The sequence below is a fragment of the Nuphar pumila genome, chromosome 11 (assembly GCF_984573655.1).
Source record: "Nuphar pumila chromosome 11, dmNupPumi1.hap1.1, whole genome shotgun sequence".
In the NCBI taxonomy this organism is placed as follows: Eukaryota; Viridiplantae; Streptophyta; class Magnoliopsida; order Nymphaeales; family Nymphaeaceae; genus Nuphar; species Nuphar pumila.
This window is the reverse complement of record NC_143259.1, coordinates 37,052,676-37,062,574: the sequence shown is the minus strand read 5'-3', so window position 1 is coordinate 37,062,574 and position 9,899 is coordinate 37,052,676. Positions and strand designations below refer to the sequence as shown.

Sequence of the window (9,899 nt, the reverse complement as noted above, 5' to 3'; positions counted from 1 at the left end):
TTGGCCCTTCATCCATTGTATTTTTCAAAATCAATTTTATAAAAGGCATTATTTTGTTAAAATAAAGTTAAATTGGGAATTTTAATAATTTTAAATTAAATTCTCAAATGCAATTCATGTATTTCATGAATTAAAACTATCTTTTATCAACTTAGAATGCCTTAACTTCATTTTAAACAAATTTTGGAGTTTATTTGCCTTTTATTTTAATTATTTTAAAGAAATTTTCATGAAAACCTCAATTTCATGGTTAAAATAATTTTGAATTCAAATGTTAAACTTGATTTACCCATTTCAAACCTAAATTTCAAAAATTTGAAGCTCCAAAACATCATTTTCAATTATTTTGTAAAGTCATACATCATTTCTTTTTTATTTTGTTTAATTTTTTTTATTTTTTAGGGGGCATAAAAGGCTAACTTTGGATTTTCTTCAATTTTTCAATAATTGAAGAAAATCTATAAATGCCTACTCTTCTAACATGTTTGTTCATTTTGCAGGATTTTTTTTTTTGAATTATTGCAATTAATTCATGGGTTGTAATAATTACATTAATGAGAATTTTTATTTTATGCTTAGTTTAGAATGAATGAGCATATAGATTAATTTTATAATTGATTTGTTGTATTTTATTTTTCTTTATTCTTAATGCACTATGAAAAACATGAATGACACATGCACCAACTAATAAATAAAACATAAAATTAAGTAAAGTTTGTATTTACAGACTTAGTCGAAATACGAATAATACTTAGAGTTATTATTCTTTATTAAATAAAAATTTGACCTGCACTTTTAGGTCATTTTCTAAAATCATCATTTCTTTCAAAACTAATTATCTTTTGTTCTTTTATTTGAATTAAAATAAAAATTAATTCAAAATATATTTATGACTCTAGTCATGAATATATTAAAAATTATTATTTTTTAATTCTATAAAGGCACAAAATCTTTTTTTTCTTTATTAAAATTTTAAATAAAGATTAATTTAAAGTATATTTGTGGTCCTAGTCATGAATATATAGAAATAAATCTTGTTTTAATTCTACAAAGTATAAAATTCTTCTTAAAATTTAAATGATTTTTCAAAAACAGCATATTCATCATTTAAGATAGAATTGCATCATTTTTTTATTTATTCAAGTTATTTTTGAAATTATTTTCCAAAAAAAAAATCATTTCAAAATTCAAAGTCATTTTAGATTTCTATTCTCAAAATTCAAAGTTATTTTCCAAATCCATTTTTGAAATGCAAAATCATTTACAAAATTTGAAGTATTTTCAAAATCATTCTCAAATTCCAAGTATTTTCAAATATTTTTCAATTTACTATTTCAATTCTAAATATTAATTTTAATTTCCTATTCAAAGTTCAAATTTTGATTTCTATTTCAATTTTAAATATCAATCTTAACTTTCCATTTTCGAATTTCAAATTTCAACTTTGAATTTCATTTCAATTTCAAATATCAATTTTCATTTTTCTATTTCTTTCCAAATCCAAATTTTGAATTTTATTTCAAATTCAAACATCAATTTTAAATTTTCCATTTTCAAATTTCAATTCTTAATTTTGAATTTTATTTTGATTCTCGATTTTTATTTCAAATTAAATTTTGAATTTTATTTGAATTTCCAATTCTAAATTCTAATTTCATTTCTAAATTTTAATTTCAATTTTTAGTTTTCAATTTAATTTTCAAATTCAATTACATTTTCAATTTCAAATTTTAATTCCTAAATTTCAATTCAAAGTTCAATTTCAATTCCCAAATTCTGAGTTTTGAATTTTAAAATTCCAAATTCAATTTCAAAATTCTAAATTTGATTTCTAAATCCAATTCTAAATTCAAAAATCAATTCCAATTTCGATTTTCAATTTTTAATTTCAATCAATTCAGATTTCAGATTTCAAAACTTAATTTTAAATTCAATTTCAACTTTCAATTTTATTTTGCAAATTTCAAACTTTGATTTCCATTTTGGCATTCAATTTCAAATTCCATTTCAAAATCGAATTCAATTTCCAAACTCAAATTCAATTTAACTTCAAGTTTTCAATTCAAACTACAAGTTTTCAATACAAAATCAAATGCAACTTCAAGTTTTCAATTCGATATCAAATTCAACTTTCCAACTCAAGTACAAATTCTTCCATTTTCTAAAAGATATTTTCAAATCCATTTCAAAATCACTTGGATCTCTGAAATCTTTCCAAAAACATATATATTTTTCAAGTTCAAAATCATAGCACAAGCATGATTCTCTATGCATTTAGGACTTAGAATAATTTCTTAGACAAATTTAGGCAAAGTAAAGGCATAACATTTGATCCTTGATTTGATTACCCCTGGTAAAAGCATCAGGAACGGTTGAACCTCGTACCGACGAGTGAGCCCCATCTTATTGTCCCGCATTTTCTATAAACAGAGACGAGTTATTTTTCAAAAGGTCAAGTGGACCTTGCAAAAGTTTTCTCTTTCTCCAAAAAGAATGATTTTTTTTTGCAACGATCACAATATGTATATTTCTTTATACATTCTAGGATTTAGAATAATTTCTTAGTCATTTGAACAAACAAGGCATAATTGTTCAATCCTTGGTTCAATTACCCCTGGTTAAGGTGCCAGGAACGGTTGAACCTCGTACCGACAGACAAGTCCCATCTTTCAAGTTTTTCCCGCATTTTTCAAAACGGAGGTGAGTTTTCTAAAAATCTTTTCAAAAGGTCAGTTGAATTGCAAAGTGAAAATTTTGCATGGATACAACCTCCTTCAATATCATTTTCTTAAAGAGATTCATATGGTAATTTGTGAATGAAGTACCTTACTTATAGACATCGAATAGAGTGCAAAGGTCGAGGACATTCGCAAACACTAATATGCGAATGAGCCACACATTTGTGGATAAACTAGAGGATCGTTTACTTAAAGGAGATTCACATGCCATCTCACAAATGTCATACTATATATGTGATGGTAGTTCCTTATATGCGAAGCTCGACCAGAGTATGAAGGTCGAGAATATTCGCAACACAAAATCGTGAATGTCGTACTTAAAGAAGATTCACACGGTATCTTGTGAATGTTGTACTAATATGTGAATCTCATACGCTATTTGTGAAGTTATGCAGGTTTTAGTTAAAAGAGGTTCATAAATTTTGTTATGTGATTTTTGTGAGGTCCACGAAAACATCTCGAGGATATACTTTTTAGTGAGAGGTTGTGAGGTCGTGACAACGTACCGATATAATGAGCAGACCTTAGGAGGTTCGCTCGTGTGAAGGACAAAAGGTTCTAAAAAGTTGAACATTTAAGATTGTGGACACCAGTCAGTTTTTGCAAGATTGTGGAGCATTTCGAAAAACACGTCATTTTTTGTATAATTTTTTAGAATAGTACGATAATTTTTTCAAAATGATAGGGTGCTCCCGGAATACCTACTCTCACCTAATAGAAGCTTTAGATTTTCAATTTTTTTGAACTTTCTAATTGATCAGACCCTTTAGATATGACCTATAAGCATTATTTAGTAGAAAACCAGTTTTGGATCATGTGATTATATCATACATGTATGTTTTTAAGACCTTTAAAAATCAACTTTTCAATGTATCAAAATTTTATGACTTAAAAAATTATATTTTTATGTCAAAAAAGCATGATCTAAAGCATGATTCCTATCAAATAAACTATGTTGAGTGCATCATAAGGTTTAATTGATAATATACAACCTACAACCATGATTTCTAACATGCGAGAGTAGGCACTCCCGGAGCACCGTAGCATTACTTTTATATATATATATATATATATATATATATATATATATATATATATATATATATATATATATATATATATATATATATATATATATATATATATAAAACGCTCTCTCAAGCAGAACACCCTTTGTATGGGCTCGACTCGTTTAAGCTAAATGATCTGATCGTCGCTTGGCTTGGCAGCTATACCAACTGATCATGAAAACGAGTTCGTGATGAGCCGAACCCGAACCGAGTCACGAACTGCTCGGTTCGTTTAGAAGCCCTCCTCCTAATCTCCTCCATGATCATGCAAAACGGTCAACACTGTTCTTTGCAACGGGATCCCCTCGGTATTTACGTACTAAGAGACCATGCGTCACGTTCTATGTTGTACCATTTTACGTGATAAATTGTCATGCCGCCTTCAGGCAACGCTGTGAAAAAAATGCGTTTATATCCAAATGACAATATGCTCTTACCATAGGTGGGTTTGACTTTTGATCCTCCACGTGTGAAGGGCACCTAGGGGAGGGATAGAAAGGACATATTTTAAAATAGTCAGGAAGTAATTGACATTGCACATGAGGGGCATGATCAGCATGTGATGTGTTTTTTTTCATGAATTGACATTGCACATGAGGGCCATGATCAGCATGTGATGTGTATTTTTTCATGAATTTTTCAGCCCAATAATTCATTTTTAGTGTCAAACTTTTTGGGCTTCCCATGCCATTTGCAAGAAGAATAATCTGCATGCTTTGTTCGCCCTTTAACTCCATTAGTTTTTTTTAGAGAGAATTTTAACTCCTTTATTATTCTCAATAAAATATTGTGATTATGCACTTCTCCCTTTTCTGGTTTTCTCTTTTCATCCGTGTGGTTTCTACATAGTGATATTTTTTTTTATTGGGGGTGGTGTTTGTTTGGAGTTGGTTACAGTGGCATTAAAGGCTCTTTGATGTGTTGACGCTCATAGATCAAGTGATTTCAGACAAACTTCTTGTGGTATTACTTTTCCATTTATTCTTTCCTCATTTTTTTTAATACCTTTATATTGATGGCGTTCCCTGTTCCATCTAGATGGAAATCTATCTTTTTCCTTTATTTAAATTGGTTTTTTATTTGCCACATTTTCTTTCTTGGGTTGCTGCTGCTACATTTAGTAGAAGACTTGTTTTTTGGCTAAGAAATGGGTGGGTTTTTAAACCTTTTGGGGTCTCTGTGGGTAGGAGAATATGGCCTTTTTGGAGTGCAAAGTTTGTCTTTGTTTTCTTTTTTTCTTCCGTCTTATTTCTGTTAGATAGTGAAAATGTGAAATGGACAATAGTTTCAGTTTGTCCCCTCTTCTTGGATTTTTTATAGGTGGCTCCCGAATTTGCTTAGTTCTTAATATCTTTTATATGCTTATTAAAATCTTTATTTGCCAGAGGTCCATGGGTGTTGGTGATCTTTTAAGAACCCCACTTGAAGTATGTCGGTTTTTAAGGATGAGTTGATGGCTTTACTTGGGTAAGATTTGCTTCTTTAGCATTTATTAAATACTTCCAGTGTTAAATTTCAGTCTTCCTCCCCTTGGGGTTGAATTTGGTGCTGTGTTCATGTCTCTCTGTGTCAATTGATTCAATGTTGTTCACACTCTTGATCCTTTCTTTTGCAGCTTTTGACTGACTGAAGTGCCAAAGATCCATGGCTCAGCAGGTTTTTCTTGATACCTCTTCATTTTTTTTAAATGCATATGACTACCATCATATTTTAACTGATTTAGTTCTTCTTTTCTTAATTAGAATGATGGATGGCCCCTTGGATTGCAACCTTTACATGTGAGAGTGATTGAAAACCGTGTTTTAACAGAAGCCAATGCTTTCAACACGTTGATTGCTGTATCTCCAAGTTTCTCCTCTCATTCTTCATCGGATCTTGACACAGTGGTATGATTCTGTTTGGCCATTTTATCTATTTTCCTCCTATTTTTTGTTGGAAGATGTCATAGTCCTTGTTAATTGTTACTCAAGTTACTGCCTTATTCTCACTTAGTTACAAGGGGCATATTGTGCTCCCCTGTTCTAATAGGTTTGCTTGTTTTAGACATCCGTCTCCCTGGCCTTCAAGGTTTAGCTGAAGCCAGTCTGTTTGTGGCTTCTTTTCAGAGTAATCAACAGTAAGGGCACAAATTAGCTGCACCATATTATGTGGCTTTCAGACTTGGAGCTAAGTTTGCTGATTGAATCACCTGAAACTTTGAACAATAAGCCATCATGGTACTTGGTGATCTCCTGACATCCCGCTCTATTGAGCTGATAAATTGCACCATGAGTTGAAAATTGGAAAGCATGGATATAACGAGTTTCTTACTAATCAGCCTCTGAAATGTGCCATCCAACTCCATGACATTAGTCATGAGACTTCCGATCATTATGATGTTGGCTCAACCATTTTGAGTCATAAAGCATGGCACAGTTGAACTTTAGATCTATTTTCACCATGTTAAATCACCTGAGCCCTGTTGACAAATGCATGCTGATTTGTGGAGTTGCAGAATCAGTAAGAATTTGTAAAGGGGAAAGTAGGACAATATGACTTGAGCCCTAACATAGTGTAGTGGCATGTGTGCCATTCAAGTGGAGTTGAGAAAGTAGCTAGGTCAAGGAATATAGTAGAACATTTGAAACCTGCATTTTATTGCAAATGAGTATATATTTTTCTCTATTTTCATAATCAATTGGATACCATGTTAGTGTATTGTCTTATTTCATTTTGATAATCAAAGGGGTATATTTTCTAATGCAAAAATTATTATTCCGCTTCTGCCTATTCTGGATTTACTCAGAATTGAAAAAGGGAAAAAGGAAAAAGCCCCATGTAAAACTGTAGCTTTGAGGTATCATCAGATTGTTTTTTCCCAGTTCACAATTTCTGATGGTATATTGAAGGGGTTAAAAATGTCAGTGCATCTAACACAACATTGTGCATTTGGATTGCATCCATAATTAACTGTTACACCCTCCGGATTATCTGATGTAGAAGGTTCGGAATTTGGACCGGTAGAGAGCTTCGGGTTGGCAACAAACAGATATTGCAGTTAGAGCCCGATAGAAAAGAGCGGATCGTACCTGCAGCAGTTCTTGGGCCTTAGGGCATATGAGTGACTTGTCTGGGGTTTTGAACCTTGATTTACATGGTGCGTGGTCTAAGGTTTCTCGTGGTTACGAGTTAGGAGATACATAGACAGATTGGGTCAAAGAGTGTTAGAAGGTATGCAAAAGGTAGGGAGAGTGCCTCATACATTCTCAAGTGCAGACACACGATCCACAACATAGAAGTTCCGGTTCGATCGCCAGAAGAGCTAAACCGCACACGGTACAAGGTAAGGAGAGCTTGAGCTCTTACATAAGGATAGATGACCAGCCTAGGGAGGCCGTGGTCTCCACGTGGATCAGATAAGAGAGAGAGACGTGAGGAGAGAGATAGTAGAGCGAGAAGAAGAGGAGAGAGGATGTCTAGAGAGAGAGGGGGGGGGGATGGCTAGAGAGAGAGAGAGAGCTCTAAGAAATCAAATCAATAATCATGTTATTCAAGGGGGTTCCCAGCTTAGTTGTCATAGGCGATAGGCAGAGCCTAGACGGTGAACCCTTAAAAAGCCCTATGCGGTACCTCAAAAAAAACACAAAAAAAAACAAAAAAAAAACATAAAAAACATAATAAGAAACATGTATACAATATAAAATCAATCAACAATAAGCAATAGACAAATAATATATTGTTGAACACTGCAAAGCAATTATATTACATAACCTTAACTTTATCAAACAAATTAAGAATAAATTAACAATTGAATAAACAAACAATACAACTAACAACGTGAAGACCAATGCACAAAAGAAAAAATCATGTATACAAACAAATTAACAACAATTGACATAATACAAGCAATAGACAAATAATTTCTTCTTCTTCTTATTCTCAACAATAGACATAATACAAGCAATAGACAAATAATGTCTTCTTCTCAACAATAGACATAATACAAGCAATGGACAAATAACATGTCTTCTCTTTCTTCTTCTTCTCCTCCTCCTCCTCCTCCAAAGAAGAAGAAGAAAACAAATTATATGTCTTCAAAAAAAAAAATTCAAAAAAAAAAATTCATAAGCTCTAAAAAAATCCTAGGCGGTGCCTAGGCAGTAATATAGGGCCCCACCGCCCAAACCTGGTCACCCAGGCAGTGGGGCTACGCCTAGGTGCCGCCTTTGATAACTAAGGTTCCTAGGCCTATTTATATAGAGGAGTGGTCTAGAGTAGAGTCCTTATTTAGTGCATAAAATTAAACTAGCTCATACACCCAAATACTAACATCCAAACCCAAATACCCGCTACACCCCCTCAATTGAAGGAAGAAATCGAAACATCAATCTAACTATAAATAAAAGAACACAAAAGTAAATTGGGGCCGATTCTAGATCGTAATACTAACATCACATTCTACACAAGAAATAAAGGCTTTGAAACAGTGACCAAGTAAAATCTAAAGATGGATTTCCATCATCTGACTTGTGGCTTCAAATTCAGTCCAATCACACATGCACCATCAAATTCATTTCCCTTGGATCCTAAATGTTATTTAATTGCCCAATCATAGACAGGAATTCTGTCTATTAATCCCTTGATCTAGCCTCTGATTGCTTCAGGTTGAATTGCTCAAATCACAAGCTGGTACTGCTGATTTTTGTTAGCTACTTTTCTCATCTGTGCTTGGATTTATTCTGTGAAATCTAAACCTTGAATTTTAGAAAGATGCTGCACAGTAGTTGAAGGTTAAGGTAGGCTAAGTAAACTACTGTAGAAAATTGTGGATATGGTTCCACTTCATGCATACATAGCTCTTGCCATGTCCCTAGTCCATGGGTACTCTGTAATTGATCTTAGACAAAACGGAATGTGGATGATTTTATGCTTATTCTGTTGATTGAAAACTTGTGTTGAGTTGAACAATAAATGTATTGCTATGTTACAATAACTCTTTAACATTTGACATGTGTTGTGAACAGTCAACTGCATCTTTCTTCTATGATAAGAGCATCACTCTCGGGAACTTGATTGGCCTCCCCCATGAATTAGAGGCCTCAAGTGCAAGAATAGATGTTCAAGATCTCCAAACTAGGAGAAGCCACCACAAGAATTTTAGGTCCAGTATTTGGTGTTGTCTATCTGCAAGAACAGAGAAGCAATCTTTTGATCATTCTGCTGCCAGTCAATCTCTTGGACATTTTCTGGAAGTGGAAAGAAGGGCTGCTGCTCGTAACCGAAGAGAGAATTTGTTCATCAATTTCATGTATGAAGAATTCACCACAAATCCATCAATTGTAGGAAATAACCCACTGTTTTCAGATGACCAAGTTCTCCCTCCACGACCTGGAAACCTGTCAAATAGACTGCACAGATAACCTGCAGAAAAAAACTGTTCATGGTTAACTCTTTTTTCAGGGTTATGTGGCCAAACAAGTGCACACGCTTATACTTATGAATCTAAAGCTTGATTCATAAACTCCCAGAGCTTTTTTCTCTTTTTTAATTTTTGTTGGCAAGATTTCACCATTTTTATGTGTCTAAGTCACTAGATTCATTTGGGAGTTGGATTTCATTCATAATATTTCATGTTCAAATTTTATTATCATAGAAGTCAAGGAACTGTGCTCGTTGTACTTGTTTTATGTTCACATTATTTTCATTATTGGCCAAGTTTTTGTGACTTTCACTTTTGCTGTTAAAATGCACTTTGTTTTTGGATGAAGTACAATGTGAATAATACGTCAAATTTATACATCTATACTGTTTTGTGCTCCTTATCTCTTCCGCACTATCACATTTGCCTAGATGTTGATTTGGGTTATTAAGAATTGCTTAATTAAACCAGCTTGTTGATTGCATGATAAGTCTAATGCGCTAGCTTAAGTTGCTGCCATGATGATACTCTTAATATATTGCCTTTGTAGTAGCCCAATATAATGTGCCAAAAACTTAGTGATACAACTTTTAATTTAATGGAAAGTAATGATGTCATTAGCAATCATTAGTCAATAATGGTGATAAAAGGGCTGATATGATGGTGATAAATGCTTTGAGTTGCTGCATCTCA

At 32.8% G+C, this 9,899-nt stretch overlaps 1 protein-coding gene across 1 annotated transcript; it reads left to right on the top strand.

Moving 5' to 3' along the window:
- The first annotated feature begins 4,587 nt into the window (after positions 1 to 4,587).
- LOC149822268 (uncharacterized protein At3g17950-like) lies at positions 4,588 to 9,303 on the top strand. Its single transcript, XM_089979941.1, has 5 exons — positions 4,588 to 4,771; positions 5,194 to 5,275; positions 5,424 to 5,464; positions 5,551 to 5,694; positions 8,812 to 9,303. The coding sequence occupies exons 3-5, from the start codon at positions 5,453 to 5,455 to the stop codon at positions 9,205 to 9,207; spliced, it is 552 nt and encodes a 183-aa protein (XP_089836067.1). The 5' UTR covers positions 4,588 to 4,771; positions 5,194 to 5,275; positions 5,424 to 5,452; the 3' UTR covers positions 9,208 to 9,303.
- The last annotated feature ends 596 nt before the right edge of the window (positions 9,304 to 9,899 follow it).